The sequence below is a fragment of the Sinocyclocheilus anshuiensis genome, unplaced genomic scaffold (genome assembly GCF_001515605.1).
Source record: "Sinocyclocheilus anshuiensis isolate Anshui unplaced genomic scaffold, SAMN03320099.WGS_v1.1 scaffold257, whole genome shotgun sequence".
NCBI lineage: Eukaryota > Metazoa > Chordata > Actinopteri > Cypriniformes > Cyprinidae > Sinocyclocheilus > Sinocyclocheilus anshuiensis.
Genome location: NW_015539889.1, coordinates 2259613 through 2284720, shown reverse-complemented (window position 1 = coordinate 2284720; position 25108 = coordinate 2259613). Strand labels below are relative to the sequence as shown.

Here is a 25108-nt window from a genome sequence, read left to right as displayed (position 1 = left end):
TTGAATTTGCTCGGCTGGTCCTGTGGTTGCTAATCTCTTACAGTCATTTGTCACCATTTCCCCAATACATGGCTGGCCGTCCCAGCAGATAAACTCAGTGAGGACAAAACAGAAAAACTATTTTTTACCCACCTGCCACTCAGAGTTTGTTAGTTCAACGTTTCAAACTTTTTTTATGCACACACCATATCTGTTATGTCTGTTTTTAATTATCAAGCTCTTGATATTTGTGCATAGATGTTTTCAGGATCTAAAACTGCAAAAGTCTGAGAAAAGAGATTCATTAATTTGACAAACATGTATCTGTGAGCAGTGTTAAGATTCAAGACTGAACGTCTGGCAGTTTGTGCAAGCCTTTGCAAATTGTGAATTTTCTGATTAGTGAGTCAACCAGGGATCAGGATCCACAGATGTTCATGGTTCCTCCTGAGAAGTGATCTGTTCATCTCTCTTGCACATGACTAACGATCAATCATGCAATGATTTGGCCCTAGTATATGCAAGTATGCAAATAATTATGTATTTCTGGAATTGCTCCAAGTATAAAAGTTTATTTTAAGGCCTTGCTGGGGAACAAAAATTGCAGGTGCTTGAGTTATGTTTGCAATTTTCTTCTAAGCCGCAAAGATACCAAAAAAAACAAAACATACTACTAATGCCAAAGCTTTCAGTGTATCAATGATAAATGAATGTTTATTTACATTTCAGAGATGCTTTAAACATTTGCAGTCTTGCTATTTAGAAGCTGATCCTGTGGTTAAAGGACAGTAAACGTGATTGCTGGAGATGCTGTGGAGGAGTTGAGAATGTTGTGAATATGATAAGGTATCACTTTCACAGCAGTCTAAACTGAACTGTCCCAACACCTTGCATTAGTGAAAACAGTGGTTATCGAGTGTAAATGCTAAACTGAGTAAATTACTTGTCTTTTTTTGTATGTGTAGGTCACAGAACATACAGGTCAAAGGTCACTGTAGTATATCCGGGAATTAATTTATATTAAACATGATGCAATGAATTTTCACTACTGAAAATACTTCATTAACGGTCCAATCCAGTACATACTATGACAGTATGTGTATATGGACACAGTCCGATTGTTTGTCAGTATATCTTGGCTCTTATATTCTCTGTGAGAATTTCTGTGCAGGTGCATTTATTTTGCCAGCACCTGGGCCGCACAGCCCGCAGTTGTGTTATGTATACAGATATAACAGTTTTTCCATGTGAGCTAAATTTGGGACCTGGCACAAGTGGAACCTTGGTTGAATGTTTTGTCACCCTCTGCCAGCTTTATGGAAAGTGTTTCATTTGCATGTTCATGCTCCAAAAGCAGATCAATTGTCAAAGCCTCTGCGGAGTGGATGAATGGACAATGACACTATTATTGCATGGCTGGAATGACATGAAGTCCAAATTGTGAGCTCCAAACCACAAGGACTAAAACAGTTTGCAATATATAAATACCATCACCACATTGAAAATGGTCACCTTTGATAGTTAAAGTGAGGGGTTACTTAAGCCTAACTGAGGCACATAAGACAAAAACATCATTTGTAATATTTTTTTCAACCTTAAAACATTTTATTATAAGACATGTATTGAATGTTCTTAAAAGAAGTCGTAGTATGATTCTAGCAAATAAGCCATAAAATCATATATATTTACATTTGTCATTATAATATAGCTGACAGTTTCAGTTTTACTGTTCCACTATTCAAACTACATGACCGGTTCAAAATCAGTGACAAGCTGTTAGAATGCAACTGTTATGGAGCATCTTTAACACATTTTCTTTTTACTTAAAAAATGGGATGGAATGCATTTATGCAAGAAATGTGTTTACTATAGGTACAACATAATGTACATGCCTCGTTATGGTCCAATAGACATTTCCTTCACAATAGTGTGGGCACCATGCCAGAGTTTGGGTGGTGGGTGTAGGGCAAAGTTGGAGAGGAGTGCAAGGTGGAAGGGGTCAGTAGGTGAGGGGTGTGACTGTAGGACAGGAGGGGTCCTGGATTCAGAGAGTAGTGTCCTACATGCTCATCAGGAACTGCCATGTGAGACATGTCAGGGTAAACCTCTGAAGCTGCACTCTTTTTGCCCTTCTTGCTTCTGTTAGACACCTTGCGATTCCGTGTCTGTATTCCATCCTTCTTCATAGTTAAAGGCCTGTTGACCTGCAGAAAGACATAGCGGATATTTCAGGTTTGGCAGTTACTCATTTTTCCTTCTGATGAATGTAGTATGAATGAGTGCACTCACGTTGTGCAGTTTAAAATAGAGGCCGCAGGCATTGCATACAGGCTCGCCGCTGGCATTGCGTCTCCATAGTGTCGTAGTGCTCGTGTGGCAGTTGGCGCACTGCGTTCCAGCACGTTTGCTGACAATCTGACACAGAAGCAAAGTTTATTGTCACTATATAATCACCAGATAATGAATTAATAACTCTATTTAATTAAGAAATTCATAATTAATAAAATAAAATTACAAAACTACTATAAGTATATCCAACTTTACTCGGATACATACAGTACACTTATACCGTAATGCAGTAAATACTATATAGCAAATCTTGGCTATGTTATTGTTAAATCGTTAGAGAATGTAAACTATATCGTCGCTCCGTGATATATAAAAAGTTGGATATATAGTATATCCTACTTTACTGCATACATACAGTATGCTCACATAAAGCAATATATGTATATATATATATATATATATATATAAAGTTGGATATATTAGTATGTTTAACTTTATCTGCAAACATACTTTATATTAACTGCTTGGTTGCTTATATTGTTGCAAAATGTAAGTATATTATCACCCACCTCTAATACTAAATGCAACTATAAGGCATGAAGATATTAAAATATAATAAACATTAACATCATGATTTTCTGAAACAATGTGTACTGTGCAAATGTTATATAAGTAATTTTGACTCAACATGATATAATCAACTGTCTATCACCTGTTTAACTATTTATTTATTTTTTACATTGTTTTACATACCAGCCTCTTTTTTGGTCTGATGAGGGGTCTGTTCTGGCCATTCATCTTATGGTACAGTCCGCAAGCATTACAGAGGTAGTGGCCCGTCCCATCTCGACGCCACAGAGGGGTGGCAGTGGCACCACAATTTACACATTCACGTGCCTCTGTCAAATTCAGAAGTAATTATTATGCCAAATCATGCATGATTTTAAAATTCTCAATAGATTCTAGAGGAGATTTACATACCTGGTGGCGAAAGTCTCATCTTGTTGCGAAGTTTGGGTGAGTATGATGAAGGGCTCATCCAGGGTCCGGTGGTAGAATAGAGTGCAGCTGAACTATAGTCCTGTGATGTGGTCATGTACGACCCGTATGGACCCAGCATGTGTGAAGAAGGACCATACACACCTCCAGCGGCTGAACTCAGATTGAGAAAGCTGCTTCCGCTTCCACCCATGGGACTCAGGCGCTCGGCTTTCAGGACTTCCTGGAGCCTGGGACTTTCCTTCCCATCATGGCTCGGGGAAGGGAAGCCATCTTTGGGGGAAGTGAAAGATGGGGTAACGCTGTTCGGGTAGATGGACGTGGAGGTGTGAAGGTGGAGAGGCGTCTTTGTGAATGGGCTGCTTGCCCAGACAGTGGATGTGAGGTTGTAGGAAGAGTTTAGAGAGTGACCCGCAGAGTTGTCCAGCCACTGGATGTTTCCCAGAACTGATGGAGAGGAGTAGACTTGGCGAACTATTTCAAAGGAATTAAAAAATTAACACATTTTGACACTAGTATAGCCCAGTATTCATGCTTATATTGAATAGTGAAAGATGTTTTTAACTTTTTGTCTTTGCAGTAACAATGGAACAACATTGGACCCCACTGACTTTCATTGTATGGGGAAAAAAATAATAATAATAACAATGAGACATTGTGTTCAGCAGATTAAATGATGAGTAAATGATGACATACTTGTAATTTTTGGGTGAACTACCCCTTTACATTCTTATAAATAAAGGTTCTTAATTGGTATCTATGGTTCAATGAAGAACCTTTAATATCTATGGAGCCTTTTCATTGCACAAAGGTTCTTCAGACTCTTAAAATTGTTCAACTGTTCATTGCAAGGTTCTTTGGGAACCTAAAATGGTTCTTCTATGGCATCTCTGTGAAAAACCCTTTTTGGAACCTTTATTTTTTAAGAGTGAATGGTGGTGTGGAACACAGTAAAACAATGGTTGCATGTCTTCATATAACTCCTACTGATCTTTTATTATATTTGCAATACCATTTGATTGTGATACATTTCACTTTTACAGTCTTTTAACAGCAGCAGGGAGGAACTCACCTGGACTGTGTCTGTAAGATGATGAGGCTCGGCTCTGTCCGCTCGTGGAATAATATGATGGCAGTAAGTCAGTCTCAGAGCTGGAGTAGAAAGGCTCGTCATCTTCACTGGGTGGCAGTAAACCAGGCTCTGTGGTGTAGTTTGCCAGTGGGTCTGGACTAATCAGGCTAGGGGACACCCAACGAGACTGCTCGGATGAGTTCTCCATCTTTCATGTAGGAAAAATAATGTTCAGACTTGCATACCATCTATTTACGGTATAGGAAGAATTATAAATTTATCTGAAATAAACTGAGCTCATTTAAAAAATTGATGATTGCATAATTAATTTTAACAGGTAATATTATAAATGAATACATTCTAAATTCTATACAAACATTTTTCTCAATCCTTATTAGCTGAGCAACTGCCATCAAGATGGATGGGAATGCTAACAGATAGCTTGACAGGTATTGTAGACCTCCTTGGTCCACACAATACTTTATTAAGGTATCTAGACAGTACGGCCTGTCACACTTCCCTTTAAAAGGTCCTCATTTGACTGTAGCAAAAAGTCAGCACTAAAAATACATGAGCATGTACAGGCATTCATAACAGTTAGCATTAGCTCACAACAACGTTTACTCCCTCAGGGGAATTGACTATTAAAAGATTAACAGAAAGACCATAGCATTGCCTTTGAAAAACAGAATAACTGTTGAACAAGATCAGTATTGATTATATATTTGTCCTGAAAAAAGTCATTAAAATTTTTTTTTGCTCTAGAAACATCAAATTTTATTACATTAAAAAAAAATTATAAATCTATCATTTTTTAAGGCTTTAAAGAAAGTTAAAATCAGAATCTCAAACAAAATGTAAGCCCAGAAAGTAGTGAAAGAATTAGATTACTAAAGAATTAGATCATTATCAGAACCAAAACTTAAAAAAAATCTTAGAGCTTTAGTCTTTATTGCATTGATAAAGAAAGCCTTTCTACTTTAACTTTCACTGGCACTTTATGCATTCAAGTCATTATGTGTTTTTATTTATTTATTAATTCATTTATTTTATTATTTATTCACCTGAGGTCTAAATTTAAGTTAAATTTAATTAAACTTACCCTCAGACATTTTAACTTAAACTATAACATAAAATATATTCACAAATATTCACATAATCGTATTTGACAAAAGGATGTAATGGACGTAATTACCATAAATAAAGTTGGAACATATTTTCTTGTCATTTCCCTCAGTCAATCATGTTATCACATGCTGAACAGAAAAACAGTCAATCTAGTTGAGTGATTATGAATAGCATTCATTCTCCTGATAACTGTAGCTTATCATTATAAGTCTATATAATGATTGCACAAACTGAAAGTGTCAGACAAAATTCAGTCCATTTTGTGTATATTAGCATAATGCTGTGCAATCAATGGAACAACGAAATTTGAATCAAAGTGTGAATGACCCGTTTCACCCGTGAAGGCACTGGCAGTTACGTTGAAAAAATATACTTTTGCTTTTCAAGTAGTTATAGGCTAATTTATAAATATATTAATTTAATATTAATACCATTCAAATGTTATATATAAAATTTGTATTTAATAATAGCAGCATTATTAGCAGTATTCCAAAAAGTTTTTATTTTAATATGAATCAGTTATGAACACAGGCTGTAACACATTCAGAATGATCTTTTTTAAAACAATTACAATACATTTATAAAGTAATAAAATGGAGAAAAACATAACTGGAATGTTTTTACTTGACATTTAACTAATAAGTAACATCTGATTCATGGCCACATTTTTCACTTTCTTTTGATTAAAATATTGCTGCAGTCTATTCTCTAAAATATAATAAGCAGTAATTTGTTTATTGAATGATCTTCTAACACTGTTTTAAAACGTGCTGGTTATGATAGCAAATAATAATTGCACATTTATATTTATACAAGTTAATAAAATATATTGCAAACAGTACACACGTTTATTTATTGGTTTATATGTTAATTGATTGATTAAATTGTTTTCCTTTTAGGCTGTCTGGACACTAAGATCTAGACTGTAACTAAATTTTCTACACATCAGAAGTATATCAAATATTTGGCAAATATTAAAGATGTATTAAATTAATTGAAGGAAATACTCTCTTCGTTATCTAAATAGAAAATAATTTTGTGAGTACAAAGCCTGGTGATGTGTTGTGAGACACTTTGTATGGAAGAACTTACCTGCAAGTGATGTATTGAGTATTTACTTGTTTATCAGGCGAGTAGATTCACACCACTGCACAGATCATGCAGGACGTCTGGGGAATGAGAGTGTACTGGTCCTCTGCTCGCTTGCTTATCTCCCTCAGTCTTTGGCAACTAGTAACTTAATTTGAAATTGTAGGGCACCAATGGGTGGGGTTGGGGTGCTTTTTTTGGACACTCCTACCATACGGCCATGCTTAGAGTTTTGAATATTACATGGCAGATCTCTGGCTGACACAGCAACTACGTATAGATGAGTTTTAACAATGGTGGTTTGTATAAATATTCTTGACCAATTATGATTGTGCATGATTGGCGAAAACATGATTTTGAACACAAAATTATATCCTATTCAGATTTCACAATCAACTTTCAATCAGTTATTGAGCTTTCTGGTTCACAAAAACGTCTGTAAGATTTTAGCAAGACAGCTGTTAAAAGATTTACACAGATATGATTGACATTTGATTAACATTTAAGCATTTAGTACATTTTAAGAAATCCTTATACTGTCCCACACTACAAACCAGAGGTTATATAACATGACCTGGTGTATAAATACAGATAAAGAGGCAAATCTAACAGTTCATTGTCTGAGAAAATCCCACAGAGAATATGAGAAACCCTAGTTTACAACAACCATAAACTTATCGTTCGTATGATTCAAGCACAACGATAAAGGTGCACTTTTGTGAAAAAAATCATAGAGCATGTAAGTTTTCTATGGCACATACACAATAAATATAGAAATTAAAAGAGCACAAAGGAGTAACAAAGATATTCCAAATGGAAACGGTGACTATGAACAAAGCAAATGAAAATGCAAAGGCATTTTTCCCTGGTGCAGCTCAGCAAAGAACAGTAATGCAAATCAACTCAAATGCTGCAATCATGGTCAGAGATACGGATGCAGAACAGCCCGCCTGAGCACAGGACTTAGACTGTCACTGTCATTTGACAGTCAAAACACTTTCAACTTCCCTCCACCATTGTGCATTTATAATTTTCAGGGAAACTGGGAAGAGATCCACAGAAGCAAATCCTTCAACAAGGGACAGGTTATTGATTTACATAAGGCTCAATTTTAGAACTTCAGCATGTAGGCCAATACATTGTTACATCAGGACAGTTCACCCAAAATTTGATTTACTCACCCTCATGTCATTCCAAACTGTACATTCCAACGGTGGAACACAAAGGGAGTTGTTTTCCATGTAATAAAAGTGGATGGTGACTATAGGGCTGTCAAGCTGCAAAAAGCACATAAGAACAGCATATAGCATCACAAAAGTTGTCCATGTGACTTATGCACATGTTTTGTGTGAGAAACAGGCTCAAATTTCGAATCATTATTCATCAAATTTTGGTTGAAAACATCCATGGTCAGCATTCACTTTCTATGGAGGAGAGTAGAGTAGCTCGGACATTCGGTTTAAAAATGATATGATGGTAAATGATTTCTAAGTGAACTCGCATTTCAAAAACAAACCAATAAATACAACACGACTTTCTGTCCTGAACATGTTGTAAAGTTACAGTATTTGTGGTGATAAGGCATTATCCATTTTTCTATAAAAAACGTAATCATCCATTTTTGTATTGAAGTGAAAATGTGTAGAATTTAAAATGCTTGTAAAAGCTTGGACCTTTAAAAAAATAATAATTAAAAATAGAAAGAACTCTCCAAAGAGAGAGAGAGGGGCAGTGTTGAGGGATGTGGCTGGTGGCTGTGTGTGTGCTGGCTGCTGGACTGTGATAAGAGGTTATCAAGATTGGCGAGGGAGGCTGGGGAATCGTAAGCATGACACTACATGAACAAACTCACAGGAACAGAGACACCCTACAATGGTAGTCAAGACAACTCTTTTTTACACACACATACAACATACACGTTTACTTGGTTATTTAAATGAGGACTTATTTTAGATGTCTAGTATTTCTGTATGAAGCTAATTAATATGACACATAGACTAACTCATTTTTACACACACATACATACATTAAGAAAAGTATAAATAAAAAATAAATTACATACTGTTCAAAAGTTTGGGGTAATGTTTTTAACCCCATTTTGTATATGAAAGATTCCAAACAGTTTCTGACTGTATGTATATCTACACTACACACTACTAAAAGTTTGGGGTACGTTTTTGAAAGAAGTCTGTTATGCATTTATGTGCTCAAAAATACAGTAAAAACAGTAATGTTATGAAAAATGTATACAATTTGAAATAACTGTTTTCTAATTGAATATATTTAATACATTTAATTTATTCCTGTTATGTGAAGCTGAATTTTCAGCAGCCATTACTCATGTCTCACATGATCCTTCAGAAATCATTCCAATATGCTGATTTGCTGGTCAAGAAACATTTCTTATTATTATCAATGTTGAAAACATTTCTGCTACTTAATATTTTTGTGGAAACTGGGATATGTTTTTCAGGATTCTTTGAAAATTGAAAAGACCAACATTTATTTGAAATAAAAATCTTTAATGACATTATGAATGTCTTTAGTGTCACTTTTGATCAATTTAATGTGACCTTGCTAAATAAAAACTGACCCCATAATATAGGTTTAAAAATATTGCATTGCATTGGTCTCTCCATAATTCAAATAAAATTACTCGGTACAACTATGTACATGCACTCTTGTGTTGTGTGTTTGCAATCCAGGGTTTGTTTAAGGGGCAATATGACTGACAACAGTGACAGTGCACTTCTGTTAGTACAATGATATCCATTCCTGAAACCAGGAAGTCCTTAGATCCAGGTGCAAAATACACAATGCCCGTGTGGATCCATAAAGATGTTTCAGTTGGTGAGTGACACAAGACTCTGTGGGAACTGTTACTGGTCAGGGTGGTGTGGGGGCCAGAGCAGAAAGGCCAAAAGGTTGGGGGCAGTTGTGGGTTCTTGGGGCAGCGTTCCAGTTCCAAGGAAAGAAACTTCCATGAAAGCAGGCCCTTATCTCTGCCTCACACAGCCAGCTGAGTGGCTCCATGTCATGAGGGTACAGCTCAAAGGACCGCCTCTCTCTCTTTGCCTTGACTTCTTATTTTTATTTGTATCCAAAGTTGGAATGAATTTGTTTTAGGTCATCCATATTTGTAAGTGTTATTGCCAACAAGTAGCTTCATTCCCAAATAATTACATATCTCATCCTCAAGACTCATTAAAATCATTTCTAGTCAAAAGTCTTATCCCAAAGATAAGTCTGAGTGAGAGGACACAGAATGCTTCTTGTCTATGGGTTGCAGACTGTAAGAGGATATATCACACTGAAATAATTTCCAGTCTGTCCCTCCTCCACACCACTTCATCCACAACATATATAAGTAAAAAGCTGTTAATTCGTGATGCCAATTAGTAGGCTAACACGGGAGGCTATTCACCATCCGTTCCCAAGGGGAATTTCTCATTTGTTTTTAGAATAGTGGTTTTCATGAATAACAAGAAAGAAACTATAGTGGTTGTCAGATTCTTCAAGTATGTAAACTCACATCCTTGTGGTAGTTGCAGTAAATCGCTAACAATGTTTGAAAGTTTGAGACCAATTTTTTAAATGTTTTTTAAAAGAAGTCTCTTATGCTCACCAAGGCTGCATTTATTTAATCAAAATACAGTAAAGACAGTATATTGTTAAATATTATTACAATTTTAAATATTTGTTTTCTGTTTTAATACACTATAAAATGTCATGTATTTCTGTGATGGCAAAGCTGAATTTTCAGCATCATTACTACAGTCACATGATCCTTCAGAAATCATTCTAATATGATGATTTTCAGAATTTGTTTCAGGATTTGATGAATAGAAAGTTCAAAAGAACAGCATTTTATTTAAAATAGAAATCTCTTGTAACCTTATCAATGTCTTTACTGTCACTTTTGTCAATTTAATGCATCCTTGCTTAATAAAAGTATGCATTTCTTTATACAAACAAAGCTTACTGACCCCAAACATTTGAAAGGTAGTGTACACTTTTAAACCACAATTGTCTCAAGCATTTGACAACTGTCTTCACATTTAAGTGATTGTGTGTAATGTATGTTGTACAACAAAATGTGAAAGTATCTTAAAGTAATGTTATGACTGATTTTGTTTTACTCATAAATCCATAACCACTATTTAAAAATCCCATGGATGGGTTCCTTCAGAGATAGGCTACATGTGACACTTGAATATAATTCATAGAGAGAGTGACGAATGGCATGTAAGACAGAGGTGAAATTCTAAACTTTCAAAGAAGAGGATGTGTACCTGACCTCAAAGCCACAGCTCCCATAAGTAATAGTGTGACTCAAAGGTACCAGCTAAGTTTGTCTGTGTTTTTGTGAGGTAAATTAGTCGAAACCACGTTTCAGTTGAGGAGAACTGGTCTCAATATTCACTGTTACACTGTTACAGTTTTGGCCTCCACACCCTTAACTGACACAGAACAACACACCTCCCATGTGAGGACCTCACATATAGCGGGTTCTGCCAAGTGTTTGCCTCTAAAATGTATACTTTGAAAGCCAAATGAATGATGAAAAGCTACCCTGACAAAACAGTACTCTGCCGGTACCATGGTACAGTAAATGGTATCAGATGGCTACACTGCTGTACTTTTATATACAATATGGTAGTTAATACATGTATGGTATATTGTATGTGGAACTCCAAGGTATTTCAAGAGTAAACAGGGATCAAACAACGCCATTTTTGGCCTACTTCAAAAATGAAGATCATAGAATGTAAAACTGCACAACAATTGCAATAGGCTACTAACATTTTTGTTAGCCTACACCACATGTTTAGTTTGGCAAGGCGTTTGTTTACCTTACACGGCTAAGGTGGTTAACCATTACCTATTTTGCCATATTTTTTAATGGATCCGTGATACGAACAGGACATTACAGTCTGAAATACAGAAGTGATGACCGAGATGAGTTCCTTCATGACCTCTTTTCATTGAAGACAGCTTTGGTTATTTTTATCATGACGCAGTGGAGCACATGCACACCACACTTGAAAGTCATTCTTATCGGAAACTCTGGGTGAGTGTCTGTCTTAGAAAGTATTGAAAGTATTGTAAATACTAGTGAAGCATGGACATGGAGACCCACGTGCAATTCACATAAAAGGCATTATGAACAACTTTTCCAGTATCCTATTATAGTCCAGAATAGCTACTTTTGCAAGAACAACAAAGACATTAATGCTACCATTCAAACGTTTGGTATGACTATATGGTATCACTATCACTTTAATTTTGATGTTTCTGAAAGTGTGATACTTTTATTCACCAAGGTTGCATAATATTGATTTAAAAATACTGTAAATAAGTTTCAATTCTTTTTTAAAGGATTACAGAATAAAGTATATGTATGGAGTAATGACTGCTAAAAAATATAGAGCTTGTCCATCATAAAGAAATGATAATGTTTAAAAAAAAATCATAATAAATAAATACTTATTTAAAACAGTTATTCTGATTTAACCTATTAGTGTTTTTCGTTGTATTTTTGATCAATTAGATGCTACATTGATGTACAAAATAATTTTGTTTTAAAAACGTTTCAAAAGTGATTGCAAACTTTTGAATACCAGTGTATGTGTGACCCCAAAAACAAAGAACATTGTACTGTTAAACAAAAACAAGGAAGTACAGAAAAAACCTAAAAGCAGTGTTACTCTCTAAACAAGAAAAACCTCAACAGCTGCTTGTGTTTCTAGAAGTTTGGCATATTTACAGAGGAAGCTGGTTCTGTAACTCAGTGTTAATGCCCTGTAGGTAGTTAATTTACCAGTTAATTCTCTGGTCATTTAGTTTTCCGTTTCCTTTTGTTTGAACAGAGTGGGAAAATCTTCATTTATGACCCGGTTTGTCGACCATCGCTTTACTAATTTGTATCGTGCCACAATTGGGGTAGATTTCCTTACTAAAGAAATCACTATTGATAAAAGATCAGCAATTCTTCAGGTGAGATACATTTACATTCATTTATGTTAAACCAACTGTTTTTAAAAATAAAAGCAAACTTAGAAAATCATTCACTTCATGTCATACACAGGATCCACATATAGTTTTCATCACAATAACATGGGTTACATCTCAACTGACCGAATAGGGCTCTACAAATTGTGTCATGCAATACTCAGCTGTTTTTGCACCAGATCTGGGACACTGCAGGAACAGAGAGGTTTCACTCCCTGGGTACCACACTATATCGTGGAGCTCACTGCTGCCTCCTAGTGTTTGATGTTACCTCGTCCATCTCCTTTGATGCACTAGAAGTCTGGAAGAAAGAGTTCCTGGTGCAGGCATGTCCTTCGGACCCCTCTGCATTCCCTTTCATAGTGCTCGGCAATAAAATTGACTTGGATTATCGTGAGGTTAGTCATCTCCATTGAATTATGAGCTAAAAGATCCAGTGACTTTGCTTAATAACTGATAGCAGGATTTGACTGACAGGTGTCCCCTAACAAGGCCCAGCAGTGGTGCAGTGAAATCGGAGCTGAATATTTTGAATGTAGTGCCAAGGAAGACATTGGCGTGGACGCGACCTTTCACAGTGCGGCACGAGCGGCCTTGCAGTTTGTGACTTCAAGCATTCTGTATAACCAAGACTAAATCAGGATTCTAACAAATATTTAATTCAGTTTTTGATCAGAGACGCTAGTCAGGCCGCCTAACGGAACATTTAATACAAAGCTTGACCAAAAAAGCTGCAGTATTAAGTTATAGTTGTTTGTGTCGCACTCTCTACAGCTCAAAAGTGGAGAATGTGGAGAATGGAGAAGACATCCAGATTATACAGAAACAACAAGAGAAGCCGCTAAATAAAAAATGCTATTGCTGAAGCAAGAACAAACTCCTGTGCTACTGTTCAATGTTAAGGCCCATTCACACCAAGGGTGACGATTATTATAACTAGAACTAGAAACGTTCTAGTTCTGATAAAGTGAAGTCCACAACAGCTATAACAATAACTACACAGAAGAACATTTTCGTTGGAACCACTTTTAAAAAACGTTTTTTTTTTTCCAGCTGATGAACGATAATGATATTGAGCCAATCAGAATCCACCCAGCTTTAGAGAGCTTGATTTTTTTGAAAGAGGCAGACGACAACTACAGTGCATGATTATAATAAACAACGTTTTCGTCCATTGGTGTGGAGGCTAATATAGTTTAGTTATTATTCTTGGTGTGAATGGGCCTTTAATCTATGGAATCAGTAATTTCACTGATGAAAGGTGTTTGCTGACAAAGGTTTTTTTTTTTTTTGTCAGCAATAAAGACGAGGTGAAAATTCACATCATGACAATAATTAGACTATTTTAAAACACGCTACCGATGAAAACGATAATAAAAAAATAACACCTCAACAGTAATAATGCCCCAAATAAGTTTTTTTTAGGAAGTATATGATTGTTTGTAAATCACATTGTGAATTTTTTCACATTTTTGTTTATATATATATATATATAAAACTACTACACTTTTCCTCTACTAAAATTAGCCAATTTAGTCTGTGTAAAATTAATTAAAATAAATGACAAAACAAACATGATTTAAAGAATATTTTCATTAAAAACTAAAACAAAACAAAAAATAACACTGATCTTGTTTGATGTGTAAAAGACTTTTATATGAAAATAAAAGCTCATGAACTAGCCTATGTCATATGAATACTATGCTGGGACATTATTTTTGTATATATTTTATGCCTTTATTTCGGCAGAAATATCTCCATATTAAATGCAAACGAGTTAACTGCCTTATCTATTTAGCTTTCTGAAAAGAGTATAATCAAATATAGCTACTCGAATTCACTACAATTCTGGAAGACACTATGGGTGGAACGAACTCTCAAGATATGCTACATGAATCTAAAAGAAATTTGTCAAAATTATTCAGGGAGACAGTTTATATATTTCTGTTTCTTTTATAAGTCAAGACAAAAAAGGCAATCAGGAGATGACCAACATGTAAAAACGTTGTACAGGTAAATATATAAAAGGCCAGGATATCATCTTCACTTCTTGCATTATGAATGAACTATATTACAGTCGAATCCAAACTTGGCTTTCACCAAGAGCGAGTACAGCCATCCTCGCCCACATGGAGACATACAGGTATACACTGAACATCTAGTTTGCATACCTCTCAGATAATCAGAGGAGGGGAAAAAAAAAAAAAAGTAGAAATTCATCTTCACATGGACAACTTCCTTCACAATCTAGGGCAGAGAAAAGTCTACAAAGATATGTTGTGAAAAAGTTAAGAGGAAAAGCCAGACGAAGGGAAAAAGCTGAGTGTTTACTAATAAAAGGCGGTTTGGTAAGGTGAGGAATAAAAAAAAAATAAAAATAAAAAAAAGTTAAACAATGTTTTACGATTTTTACATCTCAAGGTTTGGCATACACAAACACAGAGTGGAAACAAGCGTAGAAATACGCAGTAAACAAAGTAAAAGCCCTTCAGATGTTTACATTTATTTACATCCTTTTCAGTTGTAGCACATCACCACTCAACTTAAGCACAAATACAATGGCTTTCCTTTTGTAAAATTACTTGACAAGAGACCGGCCCATCCAAAAGCCCTTCTTCCCACAAATCCCTCAAGCAATGGGGATGGGCAAGAATTTTTAAAACAAAAAAAAAAAAAATAAAAGTAGTGAGTAAAAAAAATAAAAAATAAAAACAAAAAGCACACAGACATACACACAGGAGAAAAGCTTTAAAAATACAAAAATAAACTACACAAAAGATCTTCTCCATCATCGCTTGCTAATTTTTTGTGATGTTTTGCATTTTTTCCTTTTTTTTTTTGGTTTTGTTTGTATGGCAAATCTCAGTTCTAGCAAAGTCCTGTCCTGCCGGTATTGTACTTCCATGGCCACGTCTTTATCTGCAGTTCTGCCTCTATTTCTGCTTAATGCAAAAGTGCACAGACTTCACCATGAGGCTGGAGTCCAGAACGATTCCTTATGCAGATCTTACTTCACTGAGCCATTCAAGTGAAAAATATCCCCTCTTGTCTGAGGACAAGTGCTTGCTTTGTTTCCCCTCACATGAAAATGACATCACTCATCTCCAATCACAATCGTGTCCACACATTTACCGTGAACTAAAACTTCACACTGAAATCCATCGCAGAAAAGAGAGCTTCTTCATTTGAGCCCAGCTGACAGATCAAACGATACAAATATCTTAAAACTGGCGATTGAATTTACTCAAGCAAGATACATGTATTGAAAGAAATGGGGGAGAGCAGAAAGGAAGACTCTACAATGGAAAAAGCTTTTTTTTTTCCCCCACTCAAAGCATGTTGAAAAATACTCAAAAATATGCAATGTGCTTTTCTCCATTCATACTACTAACAAGAAAAAAAGATTTCCCTAGTAACTGTATTCTTAAACACTATTTCCTTGTTGATTTTGTGCTGTTTGTGATGGATGGTTACAGTTAAAGATGTGTTGAATCCGGATGGAGCATTAGGAATAGTGTAAGTCTTTCTGGTCTTGGAGGACAAACGGAGAGAGGGGCTCACTGGTCCATTCTTGCTTTCTTCTGACCAATCCCTTTCCTGTAATAAAATGTACAAGCATTTTAATACTCAACCATAATTCTGCTACTGTTTAAAATTTCGGGGACAGTCATTTTTTTTAACACTTTTATTTAGCAAGGATCCATTAAACTGATTAAATATTTATATTTATACAATGACATTTCTAATGTTATAAAAGATTTATATTTCAAATAAATCCTGAAAAAATATCACAGTTTCCATAATAATATTAAGCAGCAACACTGATAATAAGAAATATTTCTTGAGCAATAAATCAGCATAATAGAATGATTTCTGAAGGATCATGAGACACTGAAGACAGAAGTAATGGCTGCTGAAAGTTCAGCTTTGCCATTACAGATATACATTACATTAAGCATTACAATTGAAAACAGTTATCTGAAATTGAAATAATATTTAACATTATTACTGTATTTTTGATCATATGCACTTCTGTAATACTGAAGACATGGACACTCACATATCTGGTGAAGAAACTGCTCTTTTTGGGGCAGGCTTTGCAGAAAGGCCATCTTTGTTAGACTCTACAAAGCAAGAGGCAATACAAAGCAACTGTAAAATCTACCTTGTCACTGCCTGAAACAGAAAATATTCTCCACCAAAGAAAGCCAGAAAACCTTTACCTTGCAGCCATCGCACTTGTGTAGCCGGGCCGTAACCTTTCTCGTTGCGTGCCGCGATGCGGAAGATGATGGCGGGTTTGGTGGTATAGTCTATATGGGCGTTGGACAAGATGGAGGACTGGACCAGGCACGAGGGATTTGGCCCACAGTAAACGCGCATGAAGGCAAGCTGGGCCGGGGCCAAGGGTTTTGCCTCGGTGGTCTGGCTGCTCTGGATGGCCAAATACACAGAATACTCCGTGATCTTTCCTGATGTCACGGATGGAGGCTCCCATGTAAGGTGGGCACCGTCTGGACTCTGAGGAGAGAAATAAGTAAAGAGAGGATGCATTTATATGTGTAATGATTCATTTTCTTGTTGCATCAATTACAGATCCTGCTGATCCAACTGCATCGAAGAAATTAACACTTTTATTCATGAAGGACACATTAAATTGGTCAAAAAGTTGACATTTTTTATTTTAAATCTTTAAAAAAAAATTACAATACTGTTTTTACTGTATTTAAAATAAAAAAAAGCATATCTGTCAAAATTAATATTTGTAAAAAAATTAATATAATTCCTTTTAAAAAATATATATATATATATATATATTTTTTTTACAACATTCTATTTATCATAACACCATATGTAACAACAGGTAATCAAGAGCAAATTAAGATTTGAGGTGTACCTTGCTGATCTTTATGGCACACGGTGCCCCTGGGAAGCCCGGCAAACAGGTCTTGAAAGCAGATATTTCAGAAAAGGCTCCGCGGCCACACGTGTTTATACCCGCCACACGGAATTTGTAGGCTGTCCCGGGCTGAAGGTCCACCCTCTTCATCTGGCTGTAGTCAGGGATTGTGCCAGAATCATCCTACAACATAATACACAAGTTCTGTCAGTATACTTACTTTTACAAACAAGCAATGGAGTAAGGTCTTAAAATATTGTTTGAAGGAGAATCTCATTGTGGCTCACCTCAACATAAGCGGCGTCATCTGCAGGCATGTAGAAATGTGTTACAACCATATTGGTCACTTTGACAATGCCAACATCAAACCACTGGTTTTCTTTCTTCACTTGAGGTTTGACCGTAACAGTGGGAGGGTTTTGTTTCTGTGAGGAAAAACAGAAAACAGGATTTTAAAATATTCTTTCGCATTCAGTGCATATTACCGTGACTCTTTACTCATGAAACTTACCACAGCCACAATACCATTGGCCACTTCAGTCAGAGCTGCAGCTGCCTGCATTTTAGCTGGACTGGCAACCACTGCAGGTGCTAATGTGCTGGACGGAGCCAAGGCTACACAGAGAATAAACAGAATCTTGATGGTTTTATTTTTTAAATAAATGTGAAGTTTTTATCTGAAAGCAGGTTTTTCCATTGGCAAAAAGCCCATTGTCTATTGTCAATAGTGTAGCGATGTAAGAAGCACAGCTCACACAAGTCACTTTCAATGGCAAATGTGACTGAACTTTTGAGCTTTAGACTTACATTTTTTTATTTACTTTTTTAAAGCACATTAAGTTACTGATAATTCAACTATAATAATGGATCGAACAACTAATTTAGTCGATACTACTGAAAAGTAAAAAGAAACTTCACACATACTCTCTGCTGAGGTGCTAGGCAGCAGTCCGACTACTGTACTTGTGGCAGCGGTAGCGATCTCGTTATGTCCATTGCTTTCTGAGGAGGGATCATTTAGGCTGTCAGCCGGAGCCAAGCCCTCTGTGGGCAGTGCGGCCTGAGCAGCAGCTAGCTGCTGGGCTGCCTGGAGCTGCTGTTGCTGCTGAACCAAAGCAGCTAGTTCCTGCTGGGTCAGAACGATGGGTATGGTGTGGGTCTGCTGGTCGTCTCCTCCGGCATCACCTGAGCCCAAGCCTGATAGGGGAATAAGACACAAAATGAACTACTGCAAGCTTTGGATTTAATATGAACATATGCAGGTCATAGGTTGGGATTTTGTGGATTAATGATGGTGACTCACTCATAACAGCCTGCTGTGCTGCTTGCAGTACAGCCTGAATGGCGAGGGCCTGGGCCTCCTCTGTCGCTGCAGCCTGGGCCGCTGCCTCTGCGGCTGCCGTGACGGCCAGCTCCTCTGGGGTCAGACCAGTCACCATCAGCGTTGTGGGTTGCCCATCTGACATCAGCTCTGGTGGCAAGGCCAGTGCCACGGCCTGTGATGCTGACGCCGCTTCTACACCCTCCATCTACCCCACAAATAAATAAATAAATAAAATACAGGACATTTGAAACAGGAGTCTGAACTTTAAGTGAATTTGGATAATTGACACCTTAAAAAAAAACACTTGTTTTTATAATCCCTATAAATATAAAACTATATTAATATTTGGTACTTGGCAACTTTTTAACGTTATGTTTTTATTTCTATTAATTTCTTTTATTTTTTTATAAAAAGTTAAAAATAATATTTTTTGCAAATAAGTTTGAATTCACCAATTTATTTGCAATAATAGCTGAAACATTCTACTGTAAAAAAATTATATGAAAAATTGATTTAAAGGGGTGGTTGATTGCGATTTCACTTCTTTAACGTTAGTTCGTGTGTAATGTTGCAAAGTTACGAAGCTGAAAGTTCAATGCAAACGGAGATGCTTCAATAATAGCCTCTGCTTCTCAATCGAGCTCAAACTAAGAAGCGATATTAACGACGCCGTTGTTTACAATACAACCGGAGCACATGCCGCTGAGGTGAGGGACGGGACGTTTGCGCACTAGAGGCGGTTTAGCCAATCACAACACACTGGGCTAGCTAACCAATCAGAGCCCATCGCCTATTTCTGAGGGCGGGGCTTCATAAAAACAGGAAAAGATCAGCCCGTTTCTCAGAGAAGGGACAGAGCGGTGTGGAATAAAGGTAAATTATGTGAAAAATAATGAGTTTTTTAAAAAAAGAAGCATTAGCACATGTTAGACTGCACCCCATAAACACAATCAAGCCTAGAAAAAAGCCAACTGAATTTAATTTGCAATAATAGCTGGAAATGTTTGCTGAACATTTTATTTGAAATAAAACCACAATTTATCTCTAGAATAAATTTATATTTTTCATTTTTCAAAGTTAAGCACTAAATGAATAAATGAAAACAAAAATCAAAAACAAAAGTAAATATTGGTATTAATTTGCTAAACTAACTAATAATTGTATAGTTAATATATATAGTAATACAACTGACTGTACCTCTGCTGTAGGTAGCTGCTCCTGAGCCGTTTCTCCCTCTGCCATGCTAGAAGCGTCATGCTCCATGGGCACTGCCCCTTCCTCCGCCTGGCTCGCTGCCTGCATGGCTACCGCTACGGCTTCTCCCTGGAAGTCACTTGGCAAGGCCACTGCCTCTGCCTGGAAGTCACTGGGCATAGCTACTGCCCCCTCCTCTGTCTGAAACTCTGCCTGCATTGCGACTGCCTCCGCTTCAGCCTGGCCTTCTGCCTGCAAAGACTCCGCCTCCGAGCTCTCCATAACAACCGGCTCAGCTCCGGCCTCTGAGGACGACTCCGTGATTGAAGAGATAGACTGCAGGAGAAAGACAGAGAAAGAAAAACTGCTGATGTTCTGAATCCCTCTTTCTTTTCAACCCTCCACCACCACCTTCAATATGAAGTCCACCACTCGCATTCAGCATCCGTAATGGTATGCATCAGTTCCCAATGGATACAAAGTCTCACACTACACAAAGTTTATATCTCAAAATACAGGCCACTCACCGGAACAGCTGGTCCTGGTAGAGGTGTGGCCTGTGTGACTATGGTAATGGCTCTGCTCTGGGGAGCTGCAGTGGACTGCAGGCTTTCTGTACTAGTGGTAGATTCTGATGCTTCACCACTCTGTTGGGCTAAATGTGCAAAATAAATTGTTACCATCAACTTTTAAAAGACATAAAAAGAAAAAAAGAAAAAAGTATAATATTGGGTCTCATTCACTAACTGTGTATGTATAATTTTGTGCATGAAATCTGTGTACAAACGTTTTCACAAATCATGATTCATCAACTTTTGTACTACAATTTATTCTGGGGCGGGGAAAAAAAAAAAAAAAAAAAGTAGGAACAACTGAAACCACACGTACACAATTCACACACTCTAGAGTGACCTTATAATTATAATGTTGAGAAAAAACTGTATACATAGATATTTCATCTTGGGAAAGCCCTAATGTGGATATGTTTGGAGATTGACATTTTATGCAAATGACTAGCCTCAGGCACACAGTCATTAATATTAGAACAAGGTTAAGAACAAATTAATGTGCGTATGCACTTCTTGTGAATTAGGTGGATTTTTTTTTCATTCTTGTGCGTATAAATAAAAATAATCCACACAAATATTAGCGAATGAGACCCAATGAATTTGTAAATATTATAAATGTGCAGATTTATAATATCTTCTGGAAATCTTGAGTACCTGTTCCCTCATCTGTCTCCATACTGCAGGTTGCAGTGGTTGCCGTGTTGGTGGTGCCCGTCTCATGAGTCTCACAAGGTGGGTTCGAGCAGACCCTCTGCACCGTTCCTGTCTGATTCCCGTCCATGTTAGATGACGCTGTGGTTGCCGTGTTGGTGGTGCCAGTCTCGTGGGTTTCACAAGGTGGGTTTGAGCAGACCCTCTGCACCGTTCCTGTCTGATTTCCGCCCATGTTAGATGACGCTGTGGTTGCCGTGTTGGTGGTGCCCGTCTCGTGGGTTTCACAAGGTGGGTTCGAACAGACCCTCTGCACCGTTCCTGTCTGATTTCCGCCCATGTTAGATGACGCTGTGGTTGCCGTGTTGGTGGTGCCTGTCTCGTGGGTCTCACAGGGTGGGTTGGAGCAGACCCTCTGGACAGTGCCAGCAGGAGCAGTGCCCATATTTGAAGATGCTGTGGTTGCTGTGTTGGTGGTGCCCGTTTCATGGGTCTCACATGGTGGGTTTGAGCAGACCCTCTTTACAGCGCCCATGTTGGCAGATGCTGTGGTGGCAGTGTTTGTTGTACCCGTTTCATGTGTTTCGCAGGGCGGGTTGGAGCACACTCTCTGTACTGTGCCAGCTGGTCCAGTGCCCATATTTGCTGTTGCTGTGGTGGCCGTGTTGGTGGTGCCCGTCTCATGAGTCTCACAGGGTGGGTTGGAGCACACTAAAGTAACATTGCCAGAAGCATCGCCTGCACCAGACTCAGTAGAGGTGGGCTGCTCAGAGGTGGGAGAGGCCAGAATGGAAACAGGCAGATCTTGGACAGGCTGAGCCTCCACACCACTGGGTGTAGTTATGAGAGTCACCTGGGTGGGCTTAAGAAAGGATGACAAGATTAGGGACTACAGATTTAGTTATATTTTTCAGTAAATTAAGTGAATATTGTGAAAAACGGTTCATTTTAAATACAATTTTGTGTCAATTTATATTTTGATATCATTAGCATAAAGTTTTAATTATTTGTTTTATTACCCATTAAATTACACTACAGTTCAAAAGTTTTCAGTCAGTATGATTTATTTAAAGAAATTAATAATTTTATTCACCGAGGACACATTAAATTGATAGAAAGTGACAGTAAAGACATTTTATAATCTTATAAAAGATTTCTATTTCCAATAAATGCTGTGCTTTTGAACTTTCTATTCAAATAATAGAAAAAAAATGTTTCAGTCCCCACAAAAATATTACCTGCTTTCAACACTGATAGCAAGAAATGTTTTTTGAACACCAAATCATCATAATAGAATGATTTCTGAAGGATCATGTGACACTGAAGACTGAAGTAATGGCTGCTGAAAATTCAGCTTTGCCATCACAGAAATAAATTCAATTTTAATATATAATATTATCATTTTTACTGTATTTTTGATCAAATAAATGCAGTCTTGTTGAGTATAAGAGACTTCTTTTAAAACCATTAAACCTTTCAGGCACCGAACAATAGCATACATAATTATAATGATTTTTTATTTTTATAAATACTACTACAAAAGACAAAAAAAATGGTGGTTTATAGGGGAAGAAAATTAATTACAAAAATAATTTCAAATTATTCAATTTATCAAATATATAACTTTAAAATATACTTGCATAATAAAAAACTAAACTAACCAAATAACCAAATATAAAATGGCTGCAATACTTAAGGAATAATTATACACAAAAAACATCTGATTATCTGGTTCTAACCTGCATGGTGGAGGTGACAGTGTTCAGGTTGCTTTGGGCAGCTGACACAGCGGTAGCATTAATGACCTGGCTTGAGAGGGTGGCAATTGTGCCGAGAGTGGTGATGGGAGTTGCCAGGGTGGCGTTGGCACTGGCTAAGCTTCCTCCAGCTAAGCTGGTAGAAACGGTTCCTGTGACTGTGCCAAGTGTTGTTACACCTTGGAAAGAGAACAGACACAGCGAGAGGGAAATACTTCAATCATTCATAATAGAGGTTGCTGAATTAAACTTGGCATAGAGACCCATGCAGTCTTTTAACAATGAACAATTACTATTGACTTTACTAGGTTCATATCCTCACCAGTTGTTCCCTTGACAACCAGCGTGGTTACAGTTGGCTTGACCCCAGATACTGGAGACACGAGACGCACTCCTCCCATCGGCAAAGTGCGAAGGATGGTTCCAGGCTGACCAGGAGCTCCCTTCAGAACAACCTTCAGATAGGAAAAACACAACCCATGTAAGAAAACGCTTCAACAGCATCATGTTTTTCATTTCACACCATATATTCTGAACCCAAATACCTGTGTTAGGCCTTGCTGGCCAGCTGCTGTAATGATTTTGCCAGGAGTTCCTGTTCCAGATGTCATCACCTTTGAGGTGATGAAGGTAATTGGGCTCTTCACCCCTGTACTACTAGTTACGCCTACAACAGAAAACAGACACTCATTAAGCCCAAACAAAGCCACCTGAAATAATATTATTTTGCACACACATTATTATTTTTAGAGTCGTTGATAATAATAATAATAATAATAAACACATAACTATAACTTAAATAATAAATATGTGTTATTTAATGATACACAAATATAACAAATATACACATGAATATTATCATTATTATAATTGTTAATAATAACAATATTAACAATAATAAGACTCTTCTTGACAAAATTGCTTATTTCTTTACCTGCAGCTCCCTGCTGTAGAGCAGACATGGGGATTGTTTTGATAATAGTGGTGGTGCCTGGTTTGGTGGTGGTGGTAGGGGACATGCCACTGATACCCAAGATAGTGGGTTTGTTTCCTGTGCCACTTGCTTGACTGGTGGTAATTATGGTGGTTGGCTTTCCATCCGCAGACGTTACCAGTTTCAGAATGGTGCCGGGTGGGAGGGGACCCTTTGTCTATGGAATAAGAATGACATTGAAGTTAAGATTATTTCAAATTGTAATTTGTGTGAGCGTCTGAGAGATTTAACTATATATTGTAGGTTTAATGTACCTGTATAATTTGAGTCAATGGGTTGGAGGAGGCCTGTCCAGTCACAGAAGTTGTCTGCATTGGTTTGGTCTGTACCACTGACATCATCTTGCCCAAGTTGGAAATCTTAAAATAAATAAATAAATAAATAAAGATAAATAAATCTATGCCAATTCTATGCCTTTCTAATTTCTCCTATGCCAGAATTTACAATACTGTACCAGGTTTCCTCCCATGGAAAGTGGGCTCTTAACAAGAGTGATGGTCTTGGTGACTCCGCCCACCATCGTGGTCACAACCTGAGCCTGCTGGGCTACGGTAACTGTGCCAGACTTGTGCACGGTGATGATGGGCCGAGCAGCTGTGGTGGGACTGGACACTGTCGGAGTGGCCACCTGTGCAGCCGCAGTCTTCAGCATGCGAGTGGCAGGGTTGCTTACCTACGACAAAATAATTGTGAGTCATTAAACCAGTGCTGGCCAAGACTGCAAAATAGCTTTCCACATAAATATGTAATTCAGCTGACATACGTTTACAGTCATGTGTATGCTGGCTAATGCAAGTTTTGAATTCAGCTCCTCCAATCATAGTTTAGAGCTGGAACCATCTAAGTTTTGCTGTTTTGGAGTCTTTTGTTTTTTAATTCAAGTGTTACCAAAATAGGCCCAACATGAAAAATAAAGCCCAAGGGGCAAGAGGCAATATGAAGAACTACACACAGTGACAATCTTAAGATAATTACCATCACAGGTGATGCCACTTTAACTGTGTTGGGGAGAGTGGTGTACCCAGGTGTCATAGCCACCGTTTTAACAATTGTGGCCCCAGCCGGCACATTGAGAACAGTGGCTCCCGGGGAAGGAGGGATTTTCTGTGTGGCTGCAGCAGCTGCGGCCAAAGCTGCCATTCCACTCATCT

General features: G+C 37.4%; 4 protein-coding genes across 4 annotated transcripts in view; 1 reads left to right on the top strand and 3 right to left on the bottom strand.

Annotated features, from left to right (window-relative positions):
- Positions 1-1568: 1568 nt before the first annotated feature.
- LOC107685680 (GATA-binding factor 1-B-like) lies at positions 1569-6686 on the bottom strand. Its single transcript, XM_016482365.1, has 6 exons — positions 6560-6686; positions 4340-4547; positions 3250-3741; positions 3022-3167; positions 2269-2394; positions 1569-2183 (listed from the first exon to the last, which is right to left on the bottom strand). The coding sequence occupies exons 2-6, from the start codon at positions 4545-4547 to the stop codon at positions 1899-1901; spliced, it is 1257 nt and encodes a 418-aa protein (XP_016337851.1). The 5' UTR covers positions 6560-6686; the 3' UTR covers positions 1569-1898.
- A 4790-nt stretch (positions 6687-11476) lies between these two features.
- LOC107685683 (ras-related protein Rab-7a-like) lies at positions 11477-13967 on the top strand. The gene is made up of 5 exons (XM_016482371.1): positions 11477-11627; positions 12427-12553; positions 12748-12966; positions 13046-13171; positions 13343-13967. The coding sequence occupies exons 1-5, from the start codon at positions 11569-11571 to the stop codon at positions 13415-13417; spliced, it is 606 nt and encodes a 201-aa protein (XP_016337857.1). The 5' UTR covers positions 11477-11568; the 3' UTR covers positions 13418-13967.
- A 1433-nt stretch (positions 13968-15400) lies between these two features.
- LOC107685684 (host cell factor 1-like) overlaps positions 15401-25108 on the bottom strand; it is a 29122-nt gene continuing 19414 nt past the window's right edge. Inside the window, exons 12-28 of the mRNA XM_016482372.1 lie at positions 24412-24630; positions 24212-24316; positions 23898-24114; positions 23509-23630; positions 23286-23418; positions 22946-23142; positions 21210-22068; positions 20514-20641; positions 19990-20322; positions 18772-18997; positions 18393-18665; positions 17980-18083; positions 17756-17893; positions 17466-17651; positions 16792-17089; positions 16629-16692; positions 15401-16165 (exon numbers count right to left, since the gene is read on the bottom strand). Of these exons, the coding sequence (XP_016337858.1) occupies positions 16126-16165; positions 16629-16692; positions 16792-17089; positions 17466-17651; positions 17756-17893; positions 17980-18083; positions 18393-18665; positions 18772-18997; positions 19990-20322; positions 20514-20641; positions 21210-22068; positions 22946-23142; positions 23286-23418; positions 23509-23630; positions 23898-24114; positions 24212-24316; positions 24412-24630 (3642 nt within the window). The 3' untranslated portion in view covers positions 15401-16125. The remainder of the gene's footprint in view (positions 16166-16628; positions 16693-16791; positions 17090-17465; positions 17652-17755; positions 17894-17979; positions 18084-18392; positions 18666-18771; positions 18998-19989; positions 20323-20513; positions 20642-21209; positions 22069-22945; positions 23143-23285; positions 23419-23508; positions 23631-23897; positions 24115-24211; positions 24317-24411; positions 24631-25108) is intronic.
- Positions 25054-25108, bottom strand: part of LOC107685679 (host cell factor 1-like) — a 5953-nt gene continuing 5898 nt past the window's right edge. The window contains exon 10 of the mRNA XM_016482364.1: positions 25054-25107. The gene's annotated coding sequence lies outside the window, so the exon portion shown is untranslated. The remainder of the gene's footprint in view (position 25108) is intronic.